Below are 23,212 nucleotides of genomic sequence, written 5' to 3'. Positions count from 1 at the left end.
AGTGCAGTGCGGTTCGGCCCCAGCAGGCGGCAGCAGAGACCACGGCCCCAGACCAGCAGCTCCACCACTGGTGCCCCGATGTTCAGACCACGCCCCCACAGACGGACGCTCAGGCCACGCCCCCCAGAACGCCCGCTCAGGCCACGCCCCCCAGACGCCCGCTCAGGCCACGCCCCCAGACCTGGCTGGCGGCGGGAAGGTGGGTGCAAAGACGCCCCCTGGGCCGCCCTGGACGACAATCGCACCCTCACTCACCAGCCACAGGTGTTTGGCATCGGGGGTCATGGAGGCCTCGGGTCTGTCCCCCAAGGAGCCCCGGTTGCTGAGTAGGGGGTGGCTGGGGTCAGAGACACTCGCGGGACAGGTACCTGGGGGAGAGCAGAGGCTCCATCAGGACTGCCTGGCAGGAGCTGTGGTAAAGAGGGCTGTGCCCAGGGGATGATAGAGATGGTGGAGGGCTCCAGGGGAACCAAGCAAAAGGTCAAGGGGAGAAGCGGCCGCGCAGTACCTACACGGGCAGTTCTAGCACTTAGGAGGCCGAGGCGGGTGGAACCTTGAGCCTAGGAGCTCGAGACCACCCTGGGCAACGTAGCGAGACCCTCACCTCTATAGAAAAATATAAAAGTTAGGCAGGCATCGTGAAACATGTCGGTAGTCCTAGCTACTCAGGAGGCTGAGGCGGGAGGATTGCTTGAGCCCAGGAGGCCAAGGCTGCAGTGAGCTATAATGGTGCCTCTCTGCACTCCAGCCTGGGCAGCAGAGCAAGACCTTGTCTCAAAAAGAAGAAAAAAGCGAAGAGTGTGGCTCCAACATTAGGACATTCATCGGGGCCCATGTGGTATAGAGGGTCCACAGGATCCCCGAAGGGCCCCCGTGTCTGAGTCCCAGAATGAGCTGGCATGGGCAGTCCCACAGCACCAGTGAGGCAGACCCTCCTCCTGCAGTCCACACCTCACACTGGAGCTGGGGGTCGACCTCCCTCCCTCCACCAACTCCAAGAGGCTGAGGCACAGCTCCAGGTGGGGGAGACCGAGGTTAAGTAAGTGTGAGGTTTGGAACTGGCCTGGCCTGGACCTCTTAACACTGGGAAGGGGGCTGTAAGCACCAAACACGATTGTCCCAAGACTCTGGCCCCACAGGCAGACAAGGAGGCCTGGCCGTGCCTGGTGGGATGTGGTGGGTGGGGTGACAAGAACCCTGAGTCGCGAGGGCTCTCTGTAAAGTTCAGCCCTCACGGTGGTAGGACCAGCCCTGCACAGCCAGCAAGAATCGTTCTGTGCTCAGCAGCGCGAAAAGGAGTCGAAGGAATCATGGCTGAGGTTCCAGAGCCATGTGCTGCGAGCCCAGCCGGCTCCCCACGGACACACGACTCCCTTCTCAGAGGACTAGAAGGGTCTATCACTCATCTAGTTAGCTATCTTTCTATATCCCAATGTTAATTATGTCTAGGTAATAGAATCATGAGAATTCTTTTTAAATATTAAAAAATATTTTTATAATAAATATGCATTACTTAATAAGTTTTCAAGTTAAACAAAGGGAGATGCCTGCCTGAGGTGGTGCCGTCTTGCAGGCACGAGCTCCCTGGGTCCCTGGGAGCTGCCTGCTTAGGAAGATGTGGGCTGAGGTGGAGGGATGGTGCCCACAGGATGGATCGGGGTGGGGGTGAAGGGGGGTACGGGGGTGAGAAGCAGCACTTGCCCTGGTCTCGGGAGCCGAGCCTCCACACATGCGCACTGCCAGCTCGGGGTCGTGGTGGCTCCGTCCCTCCTGGGGGCTGGGTGGCCGGCTGCAGGCCAGAGGCCACCTCACTTCGGAGCTGGGCCAGGTCATGCTCTGAGAAGGAGCGGTCCCGTTTCAGCGTCACCTCCCCACACGGAGACTCTTCTTCCTGTGGACACACCAGACGCAGCCCTGCCCTGACAATGCCCGCCAGTGCCTCCTGCCCATGCCTGGACTGAAGCAAAGGACCCAGGGGTGCCGCAGGGTCTGCTGCGATGTGGGGCAGCCTCCACCCACTTCCCAGCCTACCCGCCTCTGGACAGTTCATGGCAAGCGCCCGAGTAACCAAGCCCTTCCCCAGGCCTTCCGGAAAGGGACAGGTCTAGTGTCAGACGGAGGCAGAGCCCTCTGGGATGGCCCCCAACAAGGCCATCACCATCCCTGCCTGTGAAGAGAGGAGCGTCCCATTCACAGGGCAGCCAGGGTGGGCAGGGAGCCTCGCTGGGTCCACCTTTTCACATCAACTAGCGGGGGGCTCAGTTTCCGGGGCCTGGGACAGCAAGGCACTTCCGCTGTCAGCCTTCCATCGTCTGTGGGAGGAGGCAGCCCAGGCCCTCTCCCAGTCACCCTTCTGAGCGGCCAAGATGGCAGGGTCCCCGATCCCCACAGGCCTCCTCCTACGGCAGGATGTCAGTTTCAGGGGAGGGCCCCTGGACAGGAGACACCGCAATCGCTGCTGCCCCCGGCTTAGCTTAGCCCTTCTCACTTCCTTGGACCCCATCCTCCCATTCCTGGTCTCTTTTCAGGAATCCCCATGGGTTCTGACCTCAGATGTGTTCATCTCTTCCATTTCGGCCAAGGTAGGCGCCTTGAGCAGCACGCGGGGCCGCGGGCGCTGGGCGCTGCCCCCAGCATCTGTGACCGACAGGTTGATGCAGGAGGTGGACTTGGCATCTCCGGAGCAGGCGTTGAGGATGCAGGGCAGAGAGCCAAACCCTGGGGAGACGGGAGCCAAGGCAGGACGGGCCAGTGAACGGGGAGACAGCAGGCAGGAGCTGACAGCTTTGTGTGCACCAGTTGGCTTAATTCCCTGACTTTGTAGAAGGGGAAACTGAGGGCTAGCCAGCCATTTTAAAAAATGAGGAACTAGGCCGGGTGCGGTGGCTTACGCCTGTAATCCCAGCGCTTTGGGAGGCCAAGGCGGGTGGATCACGAGGTCAGGAGATCGAGACCATCCTGGCTAACATGGTGAAACCCCGTCTCTACTAAAAAATACAAAAAAAATTAGCCGGGCGTGGTGGCACGCGCCTGTAGTCCCAGCTACTCGGGAAGCTAAGGCAGGAGAATGGCGTGAACCCAGGAGGTGGAGCTTGCAGTGAGCTGAGATGACACCACTGCACTCCAGCCTGGACAACAGAGCAAGACTCTGTCTCAAAAAAAAAAAAAAAAGAGGAACTAGGCTGGGCGCAGTGGCTCACGCCTGTAATCCCTGCACTTTGGGAGGCTGATGCGGGTGGATCACCTGAGGTCAAGAGTTTGAGACCAGCCTGACCAACATGGAGAAACCCCGTCTCTACTAAAAATACAAAATTAGCTGGGTGTGGTGGCGCATGCCTGTAATCCCAGCTACCCAGGAGGCTGAGGCAGGAGAATCGCTTGAACCCGGGAGGTGGAGGTTGCAGTGAGCTGAGATCGCACCACTGCACTCCAACCTGGGCAAAAAGAGCGAAACTGCATCTCAAAAAAAAAAAAAAAAAAAAAGGAAAAGAAAAGAAAAACATTTTAAAAATTTGCTTTTATTCTATTTTTCTTCTAAATGCTGAAATATGTCATACTACTGTAAACCATGTAGAGTGGCAAATACAGGCGAAGACCAGGATAATAGGGTATAAGATCATGTTAGGCAGGGCATGGTGGCTCACACCCATAATCCCAGCACTTCGGGAAGCTGAGGCAGAAGGATCACTTGAGCCCACAAGTTCAACACCAGCCTGGGCAACAGAGTGAGACCCTGACTCTACAAAAAACACAAAAATCAGCTGGGCATGGTGGTGCATGCCTGTCATCACACTACTCGAGAAGCTGAGGTGGGAGGATTGCTTGAGCCTGAGAGGTTGAGGCTGCAGTGAACTATAACGGTGCCACTGCACTACAGCCGGGGTGACAGAGTGATACCCTATCTCAAAAAAAAAAAAAAAAAAAGATATAGGGAATTCCAATGGCCTTGTAAAGTTTTTAATGAGAGGCATAAAAAGTGATTTTTTTTTTTTTTGAAACGAGGTCTCACTCTGTCACCCAGTCTAGAGGGCAGTGGTTCAATCATGGCTCACTTCAGCATCAACTTCTCAGGCTCAAGCAATCCTCCCACCTCAGCCCCTGGAGCACCTGGGATTACAGCCATGTGCCACCACACCTGGCTAATTTTTCTTTGAAATTTTTGGCAGAGATGAGGTCTCACTATATTGCCCAGGCTGGTGTCGATCTCCTGGGCTCAAGTGATCCTCCCGCCTCAGCCTCCCAAAGTGCTGGGATTACAAGGCATGAGCTACTGAGCCCAGCCTCAAAATTTTTTATTTTTGGCCAGGTGCAGTGGTTCACACCTGTAATGCCAGCATTTTGGGAGGCCAAGGCGGGCAGATCACTTGAGCCCAGGAGTTTGTGTCCAGTCTGGCCAATATGGTGAAACCCCATCTCTACTAAAACTACAAAAAAAAAAAAATTAGCCAGGCGTGGTGGCACATGCCTGTAATCCCAGCTACCCAGGAAGCTGAGGCATGAGCATCGCTTGAACCCAGGGGGCGGAGGTTGCAGTGAGCCGAGGTCGCTCCACTACTCCAGCCTGGGCGACAGAGCAAGACTCCATCTCAAACAAATATATATATATAATTTTAATTTAATTTAAATTTTTTATCCCCAAGTAATCTGAGTTTCAAAAGCCTGTGTGCCTCAAAAATTAAGATGTTCTGTGTCTTCCATGGGTTCAGGCGCCCTCAGGGAGGCGCCACCTTCCAATGTGCAACCTGACCAGGGGAATGGGGGAACCGGGCTCTCTTCTCCTGCCATCCCCTCGCTCACCGCGGGCAGCCCAGCCCTCGCCCCGCACCGGGCGCAGTCTCCGCTCCTGCTTGATCTCCTCCAGGATCTTCTCATGCAGGGACCTTTGCTTTGGTGGCAACGGGCGCAGCCGCCTCTCAGAGACCTGCGGTGGGGAAGCGAGACCTGCGGTGGGGAAGCGGGACCTGCGGTGGGGAAGTAGCCATGACACGGGCCCACTCTGGAGTTGGAAGAGCCTGCCAGGCCCACCCGGAGGGAGTGCTGCTCCCAGGGGGCTCTGGGCTCCACATGCACCTGGGGTGGGGTGGGCATGGCTCACATGGCCCCTTCCCAGAAAAAGGGCCCAGAGCCATACAGCCCCGGGCTGGCACACAGGCAGGAGGAAGCCAGCCCGCCTCACCCGTGACGCAGACGCACTGGGACACCTCCCAGGCTGGCCACAGGAAGACGTGCTGGGACACCTCCCAGGCTGGCTACAGGACAGCACCAGGCCCCGGGCGGCCCCTGAGGAGGAGGAGGCCGGGGCGGCACCTGCTTCAGTGGAGGCCGCGAGCGGATAAAGTCCAGGATGAGCTCGTGAGCGTCCTTCTTCACCCGGGGCGGGATGTCCCCATCCACCTGCGGGGAGGACGGCTGATCTGAGGCCCTGCAGGGACCATCCACTAGTGCAGGGTGACTGGGAGAGGCTTGCTCAGCCCAAGGACAGCCTGGTCTTCACACCTACCCGCCCTCACACTCTTTGCTCGCAGGGACCCAGCTGCTTCCCTAGTAAACGCACGGCAGATCCACAGGCCATGCTCTGGGCGGCCCACAGCATCCATGGTCTGACGCGTTCCCACCTGGCTGCCCCAGCCTCCAGCACCTGGGACTCATCTGGAGGTGGGGTGGGGTGGGGTGGCACACACCTCACAGGGGCATCATAAGAACCATGCCGGCGCCTCCTAAGGGCTCCATGAGTTTTGTTATGGCAAAAATATCCTACAGCCAGGCCAGGCAGGTGGCTAACACCTGTAATCATGGCACTTTGGGAGGCCGAGGCGGGCAGATCACAAGGTCAGGAGATCGAGACCGTCGTGGCTAACACAGTGAAACCCCATCTCTACTAAAAATACAAAAAATTAGCCAGGCGTGGTGGCGGGCGCCTGTAGTCCCAGCTACTCGGGAGGCTAAGGCAGGAGAATCGCTTGAACCCAGGAGGTGGAGCTTGCAGTGAGCCAAGATCGCACCATTGCCCTCCAGCCTGGGTGACAGAGAGAGACTCCGTCTCAAAAAAGAAAAGAAAAATCCTACAGCCTTGGCTCTTGTGGCCTCCAGGGGCCATTCCTGGACCTCCAGAACCTTCCACACTTCCTTTCCCTGCCTGGTCACTATCCCTGAAGTGATATCAAGCTGTGGGAATTGGGACCACATCTCCCTAATCCATATTCTATGACCCAGTACCCAGCACAGAGAGCAGGGACCCTGGGCCGCTCTCTGGGGTGGGCTGCCCAACAGCCAGGCTGCCCCTCTGCGGCCGCCCCGCTCGCCACGACCTCTGCATCCAGGCTGCCCCTCTGCGGCCGCCCCGCTCACCACGACCTCTGCATCCAGGCTGCCCCTCTGCGGCCGCCCCGCTCGCCACGACCTCTGCATCCAGGCTGCCCCTCTCTGCCCCTCTGCGGCCGCCCCGCTCACCATGACCTTGCGCAGCTTGTAGTTCCGGGCCCGGATGTCCTGCATCAGCATCTCGAAGGGCGTGAGCTGGAACTCGGTGGGGAGGGGGTTGAACTCCTGCTCCTGCACCTTCTTCAGCTTCACTCCGTGGCGGAGCTCCCGCATGAGCTGAACCCACAGTCGGGCCTGGGCCCCGGGGGAAGAGAACGGGTCTCAGCCCCAGGTGAAGCTCCACGGCCCCCCAGGCAGAGACCCTTGGCAGGCTGGGCTGCGTCAGTGGCCCGGTCAGGTGGGAGCGAGCCTTACCCAGTCTGTGTGGCCCAGGCTGTCCAGCTCTGCCCGCGGCGTCTCCAGCTGCGGCTCGTCCTCCCGAAGCTTCTGCAGCATCTGTGACCACACGTGCTCGTCAGTCCAGGGGAGGTACGAGAATGGCAGATGCAAGACGGGCCCCGTCCATCAGGGACACGACCACGTCACGGGGGCTCCACTCAACCAGCCGGAAAAGAGACAGCTGGGCATTTTGGCCCAGGCCGTAGGACTCGAAAAGGTATCTGGGGAAACCCAGCCATCGCCACAGGCGGCGGACACAGGTGTGGAGGCTCCACTCAGTTCACACAGCATTTCCTCAGGTGGGCCATGCACCCTGCCACCCCCCTGAGCCCCCGCAGCTGCTCTAGGTCCCAGCCGGGCCTTTACGCTGAGCTGCCTCTCTGAGTAGCGTCTGGGGCTCAGCGCAGTGTGGCACAGGCCAGTCTTTGTGCATGGCTTGGGTGAATGGATACGTGGTGGACAGGTGGATGGGAGGGTGGATGAGCTGCTGCCCAGCAAGTCCAGGGAAACAGACATGGGTATGTACTTTGTGAACTCGGGAAGGTGCCAACACTGTGGTGAGGGCCTGTTTGGGAAGCGCTCTGTGCTGAGAACTTGGGAAGAAGGCGCGGCACCTGCTGCCTCCGTCACGCACGATCTCGGTGGCACGCAGCCTCTGCTCTCACGAAGTCCCAACTCTAGAGAAGCACCTGCCCTTCGGCACAGCCCCCACAACCAAGGCAGAACCGGTCACCCTGGCTTCGGCCCCAGGTACCCGCCACACTGCTTTGGGACACTCCCTCGGCAGCGTGAGGTGTGTGTCTGCCCACAGGCCTCATGTATGCCAGCCCAGGGCAAAGGGCACAGAGGGTGGCACTCCTGTCCTTCCAGGAACACCTGTACCTACTCCTGAGCAGGCCGCTCCCGGCCAAAATGCCAACAGACACAGCTACACCCCATGGAGAGACCCTTCTCTCACTTGGTCCTACTACCAATTCCCCAAACTTCGCCTCGGTCAACTGCCTGCATACAGAGCCGTTTCCTCCTAAACAAAGTGCTTTCTGGCCAGGAACAGTGGCTCATAGCTGTAACCCCAGCACTCTGGGAGGCCGAAGTGGGAGGATCACTTGAGCCCAAGAGTTTGAGACCAGCCTGGGCAACAGAGTAAGACTGTGTCTCTAAGAATGAAAGAGCTTTCATTGGGTAAGAAACTGATCTGAGCAGCAGAAAACAGCCTGATCAGAGACACAACAGCATGAGGACCATCTGCTAATTGTGGGAAACGTTAGAAGCATGTCCCAGGAGGCCAAGGGGGAGCTGAGAGAGAGGACAGAAGATGGGCCAGGGGATCCGGGGGGTGGGCGGTGGATGGAAGATGGGCCAGGGGATCCCGGGGGGTGGGGGGAGGATGGAAGATGGGCCAGGGGATCCGGGGGGTGGGGGGAGGATGGAAGATGGGCCAGGGGATCCGGGGAGGGGGGGTAGGGCGGAAGATGGGCCAGGGGATCCGGGGGGTGGGCGGTGGATGGAAGATGGGCCAGGGGATCCGGGGAGTGGGGGGAGGGCGGAAGATGGGCCATGGGATCTGGGGGGTGGGGGGAGGATGGAAGATGGGCCAGGGGATCCGGGGAGTGGGGGGAGGGCGGAAGATGGCCAGGGGATCCGGGGGGTGGGGGAAGGATGGAAGATGGGCCATGGGATCCGGGGGGTGGGGGGAGGATGGAAGATGGGCCATGGGATCTGGGGGGTCAGGGGAGGATGGAAGATGGGCCAGGGGATCCAGGGGGTGGGTGGTGGATGGAAGATGGGCCAGGGGATCCGGGCAGTGGGGGGAGGGCGGAAGATGGGCCATGGGATCTGGGGGGTGGGGAGAGGATGGAAGATGGGCCAGGGGATCCGGGGAGTGGGGGGAGGGCGGAAGATGGGCCAGGGGATCCGGGGGGTGGGGGGAGGATGGAAGATGGGCCATGGGATCCGGGGAGTGGGGGGAGGATAGAAGATGGGCCATGGGATCTGGGGGGTGGGGGGAGGATGGAAGATGGGCCATGGGATCTGGGGGGTGGGGGGAGGATGGGAGGATGGAAGATGGGCCCGGGGATCTGGGGGGTGGGGGGTGGATGGAAGATGGGCCAGGGGATCTGGGGGGTGGGGGGAGGATGGAAGATGGGCCCAGGGATCTGGGGGGTGGGGGGAGGATGGAAGATGGGCCAGGGGATCTGGGGGGGTGGGGGGAGGATGGAAGATAGGCCAGGGGATCCGGGGGGTGGGGGGTGGATGGAAGATCGGCCAGGGGATGCGGGGGGTGGGGGGTGGATGGAAGATGGGCCAGGGGATCCCGGGGGTGGGGGGAGGATGGAAGACGGGCCAGGGGATCCCGGGGGTGGGGGGAGGATGGAAGACGGGCCAGGGGATCCGGGGGGTGGGGGGAGGATGGAAGATGGGCCAGGGGATCCGGGGGGTGGGGGGAGGATAGAAGATGGGCCATGGGATCTGGGGGTGGGGGGAGGATGGAAGATGGGCCAGGGGATCCGGGGGGTGGGGGGAGGATAGAAGATGGATCATGGGATCTGGGGGGTGGGGGGAGGATGGAAGATGGGCCAGGGGATCCCGGGGGGTGGGGGGTGGATGGAAGATGGGCCTGGGGATCCCGGGGGGTTGGGGGAGGATGGAAGATGGGCCCGGGGATCTGGGGGGTGGAGGGAGGATGGAAGATGGGCCATGGGATCTGGGGGGTAGGGGGAGGATGGGAGGATGGACGATGGGCCTGGGGATCTGGGGGGTGGGGGGAGGATGGAAGACGGGCCAGGGGATCCAGGGGGTGGGGGGAGGATGGAAGATGGGTCAGGGGATCTGGGGGGTGGGGGGTGGATGGAAGATGGGCCAGGGGATCCGGGGGGTGGGCGGTGGATGGAAGATGGGCCAGGGGATCCGGGGAGTGGGGGGAGGGCGGAAGATGGGCCATGGGATCTGGGGGGTGGGGGGAGGATGGGAGGATGGACGATGGGCCTGGGGATCTGGGGGGTGGGGGGAGGATGGAAGACGGGCCAGGGGATCCAGGGGGTGGGGGGAGGATGGAAGATGGGCCAGGGGATCCGGGGAGTGGGGGGAGGGCGGAAGATGGATCATGGGATCCAGGGGGTGGGGGGAGGATGGAAGATGGGTCAGGGGATCTGGGGGGTGGGGGGAGGATGGAAGATGGGCCAGGGGATCCGGGGGGTGGGGGGAGGATGGAAGATGGATCATGGGATCCGGGGGGTGGGGGGAGGATGGAAGATGGGTCAGGGGATCTGGGGGGTGGGGGGAGGATGGAAGATGGGCCAGGGGATCTGGGGGGTGGGGGGAGGACGGAAGATGGATCATGGGATCCGGGGGGTGGGGGGAGGATGGAAGATGGGTCAGGGGATCTGGGGGGTGGGGGGAGGATGGAAGATGGATCATGGGATCCGGGGGGTGGGGGGAGAGCCGTCCAACCTTGGCACACCCTTGGGCTGCAGATGAGGCCGAGCAGCTCAGGCTGCCGCCCGGTGTCAAAACCACCTGCAAAGGCTCAGAGGGTTCGGGAAGCTGGCCAGGAACCTTCCTCGGTTAGAGGACAGGAGAGACACAGCACCATAAAGGATCAGGGAGGAATGACAGACCAGCACTAGTTAACTTCGAAAACACCTTCTGCCACCGAGGCAAGAGGGAATCCCCTGCCTCTCCAAGGCCTGGCGTTCTCCTCCATGAGATGCTGACGGGATAAAAGGCAGAGCCCATGTGTGCAGAGACCCCACGACACAGAAACACATCAGCTCCCTTGGGGCAGCAGCCGTGCCCAGGGAGAGGCTGAGAGAGTCAGAGAGGGATGGTTGCTCCTAACTCTGAGTCCATGGAGAGATAGGAGGCCCAGGGGAGAGCTCCTGCTTGGGAGCCACGTCAGAGCCTAGCACTGCCCGACTCTTGCTTTGTGGCTTCTGGCAAGGGTCCCAGCCTTAGAGCCTGCACTTGCTCATCCGTCAAGTGGCCCCTCCGCCTGTAAGGGGCAGTAGAATGAGGCTGGGTTGTCACAGGCCCAGCAAGTGGGTTTTCTCACCGAGCGGCCCATCCCCACCCAAAGCTCCAAGCAAGTCACTGAGCCTCCCTGTGGTTCCTGAGTATAGAGGGGGCCACCTTTGGCATCATATTTCAGAAGGAACCAGCGCCTGGAGAGGCTGGTGGGGAGGCAGGAGGAAGGGCGCTCTCTTGCAGATGTAAAAGTGGAGGAAGAGAGAATAATGCGCGCTGGGAGAGGATAACAACTCAGAGGCAACAGGAGAGAGCAGTTGGGGAAGAGGCTGAGCCCACCACTTAACTTCTCTGGTAAGAAGGAAGTGTGAGGCCAGGCGTGGTGGCTCATGCCTGTAATCCCAGCACTTTGGGAGGCCGAGGCAGACGGATCACCTGAGGTCAGGAGTTCGAGACCAGCTTGGCCAACATGGTGAAACCCCGTCTCTACTACCAGGCATGGTGGTGGGCACCTGTAATCCCAGCTACTTGGGAGGCTGTGGCAGGAGAATTGCTTGAACCTGGGAGGCGGAAGTTGCAGTGAGCCGAGATCGAGCCACTGCCCCTCCAGCCTGGGTGATAGAGCGAGACCCTGTCTAAAAAAAAAAAAAAAACAAAGAAACAAAAAAAACCAAGAAAGCGTGAGGATTAAGTGGGAATACATAACGCCAGCGGCAGTCGCACCGACGACCTGACTTTCTGTCCACGAAGACACGTTCTTGCCAGTCCCCTCCCACCCACTGCTCCCCTCCCTGGCCTCCCGGACCCTCCACGGTCGCCCCCACCCACCGCTCACCTCCTTGGCCTCCCGGACCCTGGCCAGGAAGGCCCGCAGCTCCAGCGTCTCCACGAAGAGCGCGCGGCACACGGCCTGGTAATGCGCCTGTGCGCCCCGGGGGTCGGTCAGCCGCGCCGCGCACAGCCGCATGGCCTGGGCGAAGGTGCGCACGCTGCGGGGGACGCCCTCGGCCTCCTCCTCCTCCTCGGGACCCCCGTAGCCCTCATCGGCGGCACCGCAGCAGCTGTCCTCGCTGTCGTTGTTGGCCATGAGGTCGATGAGCCGCTCCAGCTGCGGGCTGAGTTCGCGCTCTTCGCTCTCGTCCAGCCCCCAGTCCAGCGCGCGGTAGATGGCGAAGCCGAGGGACTGCACGGTCTGCGGGACAGGGGCGCGGTCACCGGGCGGTACTGCAGGGGGGTGGGGCGGGGAGGCGGGGAGGGGAGAACGCGGCTTGTGGGTGCAGAGGGCCCAGCACCCGGCCAGGGAGACAGCAGCTGTCGGTCCACAAGAGACCAAGGCACAAGCAAGACATGGACCGGATGAAAAGGATGTTCCCGGCCGGGCGCGGTGGCCCACGCCTGTAATCCCAGCACTTTGGGAGGCCGAGGCGGGCGGATCACGAGGTCAGGAGTTCAAGACCAGGCTGACCAACATGATGAAACCCCGTCTCTACTAAAAATACAAAAATTAGCCAGGCATGGTGGTACATGCCTGAAATCCCATTTACTTGGGAGGCTGAGGCAGGAGAATCGCTTGAACCTGGGAGGCGGAGGTTGCAGTGAACCGAGATCGGGCCTCTGCACTCCAGCCTGGGCGACAAAGCAAGACTCTGTCTCAAAAAAAAAAAGAAGTTTTATTAAAAGCACATTAAAAATCAGTGAAGCTTCACAGTAGCGACCTCTTAACTCAGCATTTCTCGATTTTATTTGACAGGGACCCTGACTTTCATAATCTACCACGAAGGGCACCAGTGGTTCTGTGGAGTGATCTGGGGGTGCCGACCTGCCCACCCTAGTCACCATGGTCTGCACCGACTTCCAGGCCCACAGGCCCAGGTGGCCCCCAGGTGGTCAGGTCTCCTGGGACAGGGAGGCAGAGGCAGCACAGCCGGACACAGGAGGTCGATGGACAATTACAGGGACACTCTCAGTTGCACAGCGCTGTGTTCCATGTCTTAAAGGGTTCTCATAGTTTCGCTTTACGACAAGGAAAGAAAGATCCACACATACAAATATAACGACAGCACTCCTTATGTCAGATGCTGTGCCGGGCCCTGCACATCACGTACCAACCTCACCTCCAGCCACACTGACGTGGGGACAGGGACAGAGGCATGGAGAGGTCGGTCCCCTTGACCACAGTCTCGACTGCCCAAGCTGGATCAGGACGGGCGGCTGCTCATGGCCCCTCTCTCAGCTCTGTGCCACGCTGCCAGGGTGGGGGGCCATGGTGTGGCAGATGGAGCCACGCCTCCCCCAGGCACCGTCCACTTCCTGGGGCTGCTTTGCCTCGGTGGCCCTGCAGGGGGCCCTTTGGCGTCTCATTTCCTGTGTTCGTTCCCCACCACCCACTGCTGGGAGCCCAGGAAACCTGAGCCTGAGCCGGGCAGAACAAGAACAGGTGAAAGTCAGGCCAGGACAAGGCCCAAGGACACAGCCTCGTCTGTCCTGCAGAAACGCTGCAGAAGGCCCTGGAACCTGCCTCGTCTGTCCTGCAGAAACACCACAAAAGGCCCTGGAACCTGCCTCGTCTGTCCTGCAGAAACACCACAGAAGGCCCTGGAACCTGCCTCGTCTGTCCTGCAGAAACACTGCAGGAGGCCCTGGAACCTGTCTCGTCTGTCCTGCAGAAACACTGTAGAAGGCCCTGGAACCTGCCTCATCTGTCCTGCAGAAACACTGCAGGAGGCCCTGGAACCTGTCTTGTCTGTCCTGCAGAAACGCCGCAGAAGGCCCTAGAACCTGCCTCATCTGTCCTGCAGAAACACTGCAGGAGGCCCTGGAACCTTGCTCGTCTGTCCTACAGAAACACTGTAGAAGGCCCTGGAACCTGCCTCGTCTGTCCTGCAGAAACGCTGCAGAAGGCCGTGGAACCTGCAGGGGCACTGGTGGGAAGTGTGTCAGTGGGAGTGGAGCCCCAGCCCACCTTGGGGGCTCACTGTTGTCTCATCTCTGCAGTAGGCGGGCAAGACACATCCTAGAATCAAGGTCAGAGGGCGCTGCGGCAGCCAAGGCCTAACAGCCACACCTGACCAGCGACAGCAGGGCCCTGGCCAGGGCTCGGGGGGTCCCCTGGGGCAAGGGATCTCCAGAGAGGAATCTGAGGGCCCCTCCTGGGCACAGTGACAGAGGGCGGGGTGTGAGGAAGCCCACTGGAAGAGCCGCTGTTCACACAGATTCCCAGAGGGAAGGGCAAGGAAGGACAGCGTGGCAGGAAGTGCGTTTCCCACCTGCTCCGGGTGGGGCTGGCCTCAGCTCCTGCTGTCCCTGGTCGTGTGGCTCCGATTCTGCCTCGTGGCACAGGACAGACAGAGGGAGGAAGCAGCAAAGCCCCCAATCCCCACACTGTCCAGAGCAGCACCCAGCCCCTCTGGGCCACTCCCTGCTTTTCCTGATCACATTAGTGAAAGGGTTCACTCCAACCCGAGCCTCTTATCTGAAGGCTGCGTCCATAAAAGCTCTTCTGTGCCCAGGTCACTGGCAACTTTCTCTGAAAAGCAAAAAACTTGCTTTCCCATAAGGAAAATTCTGGGCAGGCAGCCAGTCTCAGGGCCTCCCACCTCCACCCGCCCACAGCAGGTGCAGGCCTGGGGCAGCAGGTGGGCAGTACTGCCAGCCCAGGACACCTGCCCAGCAACTGAGGGGCTGTGCAGTCATTTCACGGAATCCAACAGCGAGACGTTAAGGAGCTCCTTTGCCATCTTTCCTGGGGACAGGGCGATCAGGTTAACGTATGCGCCTCTGAGACAAACAGTACAGGCTGCGTCCCTGCATACCAAGCTCTCTGTAAAACGTTTAAGATGTACCACGGCAGGCCCCCTTTGGAAGGTCTTCCAGGCGGTAGGCAGCAGCTGCTCTGTTTGGAGACTCGGGACAGCAGGGCCAGCCGGCCTCCCAGCCCTGGAGTCCTGGACTTCAGAAAGGTAATCTGTCCCGCGTACCACGCAACAGTGAGACACACGACAACCGGACACAGCCACACAGACAGGCCCCCACTCACGTCCCAGGACACTACGTATAGCACAATGGCATCTCCACACACAGAGCTGCCAGGCAACCTGAGCGCATGCAGTCTAAACATCCCCGCCCCGAGGTTCTCCACGGTGGCAGGTGCCTTATCACTGAATTGTTAAGTGCTACTTGTGGTGACATAGACTTCGGTTTTATTATTGTTTTTAAATTATCAACAACAGAACACATAGCCTCTTTTGGTCTGTGTCACACCCACCCTGGGTATACCACCATGTTTAATAATATACACAGGTCTTGCGATAAATCTATGTTGTTTTCTTCTTTTTTTTTTTTTTAAACAATTAATCTCACTTGGGCATGAAAAACTGTTTTACGAAAGACAGAAGATACTCGGGAGACTGAGGCAGGAGAATTGCTTGAACCCGGGAGGCGGCGGTTGCAGTGAGCCAAGATCACGCCACTGGACTCCCCCCGGGCAACAAGAGTGTAGATCTAAAAAAAAAAAAAAAAAAAAAAAAAAGTCCAGGCGTGATTGATGGCTCACGCCTGTAATCCCAGCACTTTGGGAGGCTGAGGCGGGTGGATCACAAGGTCAGGACATCAAGACCATCCTGGCTAACACAGTGAAACCCCGTCTCTACTAAAAATAAAAAAAAATTAGCCGGGCGTGGTGGCGGGCGCCTGTAGTCCCAGCTACTTGGGAGGCTGAGGCAGGAGAATGGCGTCAACCCAGGAGGCGGAGCTTGCAGTGAGCCGAGATAGCGCCATTGCACTCCAGCCTGGTGACAGAGAGAGACTCTGTCTCAAAAACAAAAAAAACCCTCAAAAATTAGCCGGGCGTGGTGGCATGCGCCTGTAATCCCAGCTACTCGGGAGGCTGAGGCAGGAGAATTGCTTGAACCCAGGAGACGGAGGTTGCAGTAAGCCGAGGTTGCAGTGAGCCGAGATCGCACCACTGCAGTCCAGCCTGGGTGACAGACGGAGACTCTATCTCAAAAAAAAAAAAAAAAAAAAAAAAGAAGCAAGGCACAGTGGCTCAGAACTGTAATCCCAGCACTTTGGGAGGCCAAGGTGGGAGGATGGCTTGAGCCCAGGAGTTTGAGACCAGTCTGGGCAACATAGTGAGACATCTCTATTAAAAAATAAAATAAGGCCGGGCGCGGTGGCTCACTCCTGTAATCCCAGCACTTTGGGAGGCTGAGGCGGGTGGATCACAAGGTCAGGACATCAAGACCATCCTGGCTAACACAGTGAAACCCCGTCTCTACTAAAAATAAAAAAAAATTAGCCGGGCATGGTGGCGGGCGCCTGTAGTCCCAGCTACTTGGGAGGCTGAGGCAGGAGAATGGCGTCAACCCAGGAGGCGGAGCTTGCAGTGAGCCGAGATAGCGCCATTGCACTCCAGCCTGGTGACAGAGCGCGACTCCATCTCAAAACAATAAAATAAAATAAAATGAACAAAAGCAAAAAAAACAAAGAAAACTAAAAAGGCAGTAGAAAGTGAAAACGTGACGTTCCAGACATGACTTCAGGGCAGGTGAATGGGAGAGGAAGGCCCTGCCCTGTGGTGAGGTTCGAGTTTTGGTCGGGTGGGGTTTCGGGGCACTGGTCACCAGGCTGATTTTTTCTGTTTGCACCTGAAGTCGTCTCCCTGACCCCGGCTCTGTGTCTGGGAGGCCGGCCCTGCAGACGTCAGCTGTGCTCCTCATCCATGCAGCTGTGGAAGGAGGTAACACCACTGCCTCCTCTTCTCCAGGCCGGAAGCACCACGGGGACCCGCCCCACCCCGGCGGTCTCCTCCACATCTGCTCTCTGTGAACAGCGTTTCATCCAGTCCCTGCAACTAAGCCTGTTGGGTATTTCATCTGCACCCTGCCTCCCTGAAACAACTGTGTAACTATATATGTTTTATAATTTACATTTTAAGATGCAGGTACGTTTTAACACACATCAAGTAATACTTGGAAATTTTTAAAAAGTACCTGGGCTTCCGAGCTGGCTAGTGGCACGACCATGGTTGCAGGTTCTGTAAGAGAAGAGGGAGTTAAGGTATTTGTCAGCATCCCCGGGACCCCAATAAACACTGCTGTCCCCCCACCTCCCCCTCGGGGACACACACCACAGCCCCACTCTCCGCCGGAACACCAGAAAGCTCACAGCAGGCCCAGCCACTTGGTCATTTGGACGCACACCCATGAGGCCCGGCTCGAGCTGGCTCTAAGCAGGACACCCAGGTACAGGGGCCGGGAGAGCAAAGCAACCCCTACTTGCAGAAGGATGATGGTCAGCTTGTGGACAGACCCCCAGTGCCCCACACAGCAGCCCCTCCATGGTGACCACTCAAAGGCGAGTCAGGGCTGGAGAGCAGCCAACAGGTCCCACAGTCTGTCCCGGGCACTGCAGGAGGCTGCCCCTAGGGAAACATGGCTGGGAGTAAGAGTGAAGGAGGAGCAGGTGGAGTAGGAGGCCACATGTGGTGGCTCACACCTATAATCCCAGCACTTTGAGATGCCGAGGTGGGAGAACTGCTAGCAGCCAGGAGTTCAAAACCAGCCTGGACAACATAGTAAGACCCTGTGGCTACAAAAAATTTTAAAATTACTTTGGGAGGGCCGGGCACGGTGGCTCACGCCTGTAATCCCGGCACTCTGGGAGGCTGAGGCAGGCGGATCACAAGGTCAGGAGATGGGGGCCATCCTGGCTAACACGGTGAAACCCTGTCTCTACTAAAAATACAAAAAATTAGCCGGGCGTGGTGGCGGGCACCTGTAGTCCCAGCTACTCGGGAGGGTGAGGCAGGAGAATGGCGTGAACCCAGGAGGCAGAGCTTACAGTGAGCCGAGATTGCAGCACTGCACTCCAGCCTGGGCAACAGAGTGAGACTCTGTCTCAAAAAAAAAAAAAATTACTTTGGGAGGCTGAGGTGGGTGGACCACTTGAGGCTAGCAGTTCAAGACCAGCCTGACCAACATGATGAAACCCTATCTCTACTAAAAGTACAAAATACAAAAATGAGCCAGGCATAGTGGAGAGCACCTGTAATCCCAGCTACTCAGGAGGCTGAGGCGTGAGAATCGCTTGAACCCAGGAGATGGAGGCTGCAGGTGGAGGCTGACCCAAGATCATGCCACTGCACTTCAGCTTGGGCAACAGAGCGTGACTGCATCTCAAAAAATATATAAAAATAAAAATAAAAAAATTAGCCAGCCGTGGTGGCAGGTGCCTGTAGTCCTGCTACTCGGGAGGACCTCTTGAGCCCAGGAGGTTGAGGCTGCAGTTAGCCAACACTGCATCAGTGCGCACCAGCCTGGGCGACAGAGTGAGACCCTGTCTCAAAAAAAAAAAAAAAGGCCAGGCACGGCAGCTAATGTCTGTAATCTCAGCACTTTGAGGGGCCATGGCAGGTGGATCACTTAAGATTAGGAGTTTGAGACCAGCCTGGGCCACATATTGAAACCTCATCTCTCCAAAAAGTACATAAAAATAGCTGGGCATGGTAGTGCATATCTGTAGTCCTAGCTACTCGGGAGACTGAGGTGGGAGGACCACTTGAGCCTGAGGGGTGGAGGTTGCAGTGAACCGAGATCACACCACTGCATGCCAGCCTTGGCAACAGAACGAGACCTGTCTCAAAAAAAAAAAAAAAAAAAAAGCCGGGCACAGTGACTCATGCCTGTAATCCCAGCACTTTGGGAGGCCAAGGTGGGTGGATCACAAGGTCCCGAGATTGAGACCATCCTGGCCAACATGGCGAAACCCCGTCTCTACTAAAAATACAAAAATTAGCTGGGCGTGGTGGCAGGTGCCTGTAATCCCAGCTACTCCAGAGGCTGAGGCAAGAGAATTGCTTGAACCTGGGAGGCGGAGGTTGCAGTGAGCCTAGATCAGGCCACTGCACTCCAGCCTGTGCAACAAAGCGAGACTCCATCTCAAAAAAAAAAAAAAAAAAAAAAAAGTGGCAGCAAGGCAGCAGCTCCATCCATCGAGGCACGTCTTCAGGAAAGAACCCGTGGTCTGAAATGAGACACAGCACCTGCCTAGGACTGAGGTTGTGCACCCCGAAATCACAGCAGTCAGATGAGAAACCCCGGGTCAGAGAGACAGACAGACTTTGCAGAGCAGGTAAGTCGGCAACTGACCAAGACCCCCGATTTGGAGATGTCCCCCCAAAACTGTTTATGCCTCTTAGAGAACCACAGTCCGAGTGGAAATGCAGGTGGAAGCTAGAATCACATATTTCATTGATTAAACCTGGCTCTGAGGTAGGCCCGGGAGTGCACCTGCCTTTTGCAGGTGCCCACTCTGGAGCTGGTTGCTCCACTGCCCATTTCACAGATGAGGAAACAGAGACCCAGAGGATGAATCTGTTTGCTCCAAGGTATCAGGGCTGATAAGTGCCAGGAGTAGGGCCAGGCCGTGGGGCCCGGGGTCTGTGCTCCCCAACCCTCCTCCCCCGGGGTTCCCAAGATGCTGCGCTGGGTGGGATGCAAAACATCCACCCGATTCTACAGCCTTCCTTGAACTGGGCGTGCAGGTGGGACAGTGCTAGAACAAGAGCTCCAGCTGCCTGGAATTCTTTGTGGAATGAGGTAAGATGTATATATGTGTCTATATCTAAGCCATGAAATCGTCTGCTCAGTGGACCTGCTAACTCCACAAATATTTTCAAAATGCCATCAAGAACCAGGAAGATTGCCAAAGATAAAGGGAGCCTGCTCCATCAACAAAATGGAAAGCAGTCCACCCCCGCATCAGTGGAGTTCATAAAACAATGTGTGGCCCACGGTGGGGGTGTGGGTCCCCAGGGCCTGGGCAGTCCTGGCCCGCGCTGGGCGTTCAGCACGTTTGCAGCTGTGATTGGGCCGAGGCCATGGGAAGGTGGAAGACATCAGACCCAAACAAAGGTGCTCCCTGGAACAGACCAGGGCCCTGTGGGGAAGGGCTGACTGGTGGCCTTCAGTGCCTTCACAGACTAAGCCCAGGTCAGGCGAGGTCCTCAGTGCATGGGAAGCTTCTGGTTGGAATAATTTTAATGTTTGTGCCTCTGGCTCAAATACTCCATAGGTTAACAAAAAAAAGTTGTATCAAAATTAAATGTTCATGGCCGGGCACGGTGGCTCACGCCTGTAATCCCAGCACTTTGGGAGGCCGAAGTGGGTGGATCACCTGAGGTCAGGAGTTCAAGACCTGTCTGGCCAACATGGCAAAACCCCGTTTCTACTAAAAATACAAAAATTAGCTGGGCATGGTGGCACATGCCTGTAATCCCAGCTACTTGGGAGGCTGAGAGAGGAGAATCGCTTGAACCCAGGAGGTGGAGGTTGCAGTGAGTCAAGATGGTGCCACTGCACTCCAGCCTGGGCAACAGAGTGAGACTCCGTCACAAAAAAAAAAAAAAATTACGTGTTCATGAATCTAATTGTATTTAAGCTGCGAAGACTTCGGGTGTCTCTGGGTTCTGAGATAAGAGATTATCTGGGGGAGACTTGGGGGCCGACAGAGGCCTTTGCAGTCAGAGCCCGAGCCTAGGATGTTATAAAACTAGATGTTAAAAAATTATTTACTGTGGGGTGCAGTGGCTCATGCCTGTAATCCCAGCACTTTGGGAGGCTGAGGTAGGCGGATCACCTGAAGTCGGGAGTTGGAGACCAGCCTGACCAACAGGGAGAAACCCCATCTCTACTAAAAATACAAAATTAGCCGGGCATGGTGGCGCATGCCTGTAATCCCAGCTACTCGGGAGGAACACGCCTGTAATCCCAGCTACTTGGGAGGCTGAGGCAAGAGAATCGCTTGAACCTGGGAGGTGGAGGTTGCAGTGAGCCGAGATCGTGCCACTGCACTCCAGCCTGGGTAACAAGAGCAAAACTCCGTCTCAAAAAAAAAAATTATTTACCGTGGCCTCTATCTGCACAGCCATCCCATAAAGGTTGGTGCCATGATTTCCTCGTTACAGATGAGGAAATCGAGGCTCAGGCAGGTTGAGAAACTTACCCAAGACCATACCCCTAATAAATGGGGCAGCTGGGCCACCGAGCATGGCCAGACCACAGCAAGCAACCCAGCTGAACACCCAGGTATAAGTGCATACAGAGCTACCACAACCACGTCACCAACATGGCCACAGAGCTACCACAACCACGTCACCAACGTGGCCACAGAGCTACCACAACCACGTCACCAACGTGGCCACATGGGGTTATGCAAACCACCTTTTGCTTATCTAAAAAATTCTCTCCAGGGTAGAGCAGACGGAGGCAGTGAGGACCCCAGATTCTCATCAAGTCTATTAGTGCCATGCTGAGGCGGGAGGCAGAACCAGGACACCTGGTTTCCATCCACCACTAAGAGTTAAGAGCCTATTTCTCCCTGCAGGGAAGCACAGCCTCAGTGAGAGAAGAAAAGCCACCTGAGTTTCTTTTTCCTTTTTTTTTTTTTTTTGAAACAAAGTGTTGCTCTGTCACCCAGGCTGGAGTGCAGTGGTGTAATCATGGCTCACTGCAGCCTTGACTTCCTGGGCTCAAGCGATCCTCCCACCTCCCACCTCAGCCTCCCAAAGTGCTGGGAGTACAGTTGTGAGCTACTGCACCTGACTCAGATTTCTTTTGTGTAAAATAACAAATGACTAAAACAAAGATGCTAGGGAGTCTTCTTTGAAACAGTCCTGTGTGTGCTTGTAAAAGATGACAGGTTTCAGCTGGGCGCGGTGGCTCACGCCTGTAATCCCAGCACTTTGGGAGGCCAAGGCAGGCGGATCATGAGGTCAGGAGATCGAGACCATCCTGGCTAACACGGTGAAACCCCGTCTCTACTAAAAAATACAAAAAAATAAGCCGGGCGTGGTGGCGGGCACCTGTAGTCCCAGCTGAGGCGGGAGGCTGAGGCAGGAGAATGACGTGAACCCAGGAGGCGGAGTTTGCAGTGAGCCGAGATTGTGCCACTGCACTCCAGCCTGGGCGACAGAGTGACTCCATCTCAAAAAAAAAAAAAAAAGTTTGAAAACTTTTTATTTTTATGTAAACCATCTCCAACTTTTGAGAGAAACATTATGGTAACATTAAAATATAACTTTGAAAGGATTTGGGCCAGACATGGTGGCTCATGCCTGTAATCCAGCACTTTGGGAAGCCGAGGCGGGCAGATCACAAGGTCAGGAGATCGAAACCATCCTGGCTAACACGGTGAAACCCCGTCTCTACTAAAAATCTAAAAAATTAGCCAGGCCTGGTGGCGGGCGCCTGTAGTCCCAGCTATTAGGGAGGCTGAGACAGGAGAATGACGTGAACCCGGGAGGTGGAGCTTGCAGTGAGCCGAGATCACGCCACTGCACTCCAGCCTGGACGACAGAGCGAGACTCTGTCTCAAAAAAAAAAAAAAAAAAAGATGACAGGTTTCATTTGGAAGAGGGATGTCTGTGGGACATTTGCTGCCTGCAGCTCCTCCAGCAGCTTCAAGAGGAAGGTCGTCCCACACTGCAGGGAGGTGGGTGGTGGACAGAGGTTACCAGGCAGCCTCAGCCTCCATCTGCTTGGGAGCGTCAGCCTAGCCCGACAAGGGGTTTGGTGGGAGGTCAGATCCTGACCAACCTGTGGCTACTGGCGCTGGGTGTCTTGCCCCTGTGACCTCACTTCCTCACCTGCAGGACAGAGATGACTCCTGCTCAATCTCACGCATGGCGTTACCTCGAATAACAAGTCACACAGGCATGATCATCAGTGACAATGGCAGTGAGGCCACCAGGGCCCCCTGGCCAGGCTTGGCCCAAGGCTGCCCTGCCTTTGACTCTCTTAGCCTTGGGGTCAGGACAGGGATGGCTCTGGGGGAGCCCATGCTCTCTGCATGGGAAGGGGTACGACTCCCCTTTTCACCCCACCCCCAGAGGAAGACCTCACACATCTTGATGAGGCCATAGCATTTGGCTACATCGGGCCCAACCCCCGCACGTGGCCGCTGCTTAAACGCTGACTGACAGTGAGTGAAGCCATCTCTGATCTCTCCCGCCTCCAGGGGTTTCCTGCTTCCCAGGTCTCAGGCTGAGTGCTCTCAGAAGCACCAGGGCCACGGCAGACAGGGGGACGCAGCACACCTATTCCTGGCGGACGCACGAACTAGCAACAGCCCAAAGCAGGCACCCTGCAGCAACTTTCAAATCATGCGCCGCCCCCCACCCACTGCCAACACTCCTGGAAGGGACAGGCACCCGGCCACACACCCATGACATCCCTCCTAACAGTTTTTTTTTTTTTTTTTGAGATGGAGTCTCGCTCTGTCGCCCAGGCTGGAGTGCAGTGGCATGATCTGGGCTCACTGCAAGCTCCGCCTCCCGGGTTCATGCCATTCTCCTGCCTCAGCCTCCTGAGTAGCTGGGACTACAGGTGCCCGCCACCACGCCCAGCTAATTTTTTGTATTTTTAGTAATTTTTTTGTATTTAGTAATTTTTGTATTTTTAGAGATGGGGTTTCACCACGTTAGCCAGGATGG

The 23,212-nt window shown here is 57.4% G+C and overlaps 1 protein-coding gene across 4 annotated transcripts in view; it reads right to left on the bottom strand.

The window, feature by feature from the left end:
* Window positions 1–23,212, bottom strand: part of SPIRE2 (spire type actin nucleation factor 2) — a 55,347-nt gene that overhangs the window by 11,258 nt on the left and 20,877 nt on the right. For all 4 annotated transcript variants that reach the window (XM_019012798.4, XM_031002990.3, XM_063700406.1 and 1 more), the window contains 9 exons: window positions 16,713–16,756; window positions 11,558–11,914; window positions 6,736–6,816; window positions 6,451–6,615; window positions 5,308–5,394; window positions 4,798–4,921; window positions 2,549–2,718; window positions 1,702–1,891; window positions 256–368 (listed from right to left, as the gene is read on the bottom strand). In XM_019012798.4, the coding sequence (XP_018868343.1) occupies window positions 256–368; window positions 1,702–1,891; window positions 2,549–2,718; window positions 4,798–4,921; window positions 5,308–5,394; window positions 6,451–6,615; window positions 6,736–6,816; window positions 11,558–11,914; window positions 16,713–16,756 (1,331 nt within the window). The remainder of the gene's footprint in view (window positions 1–255; window positions 369–1,701; window positions 1,892–2,548; window positions 2,719–4,797; window positions 4,922–5,307; window positions 5,395–6,450; window positions 6,616–6,735; window positions 6,817–11,557; window positions 11,915–16,712; window positions 16,757–23,212) is intronic.

This window comes from Gorilla gorilla, chromosome 18 (assembly GCF_029281585.2).
Source record: "Gorilla gorilla gorilla isolate KB3781 chromosome 18, NHGRI_mGorGor1-v2.1_pri, whole genome shotgun sequence".
NCBI lineage: Eukaryota > Metazoa > Chordata > Mammalia > Primates > Hominidae > Gorilla > Gorilla gorilla.
The sequence above is the reverse complement of the archived record's forward strand: the minus strand, read 5'-3'. Positions and strand labels throughout refer to the sequence as shown.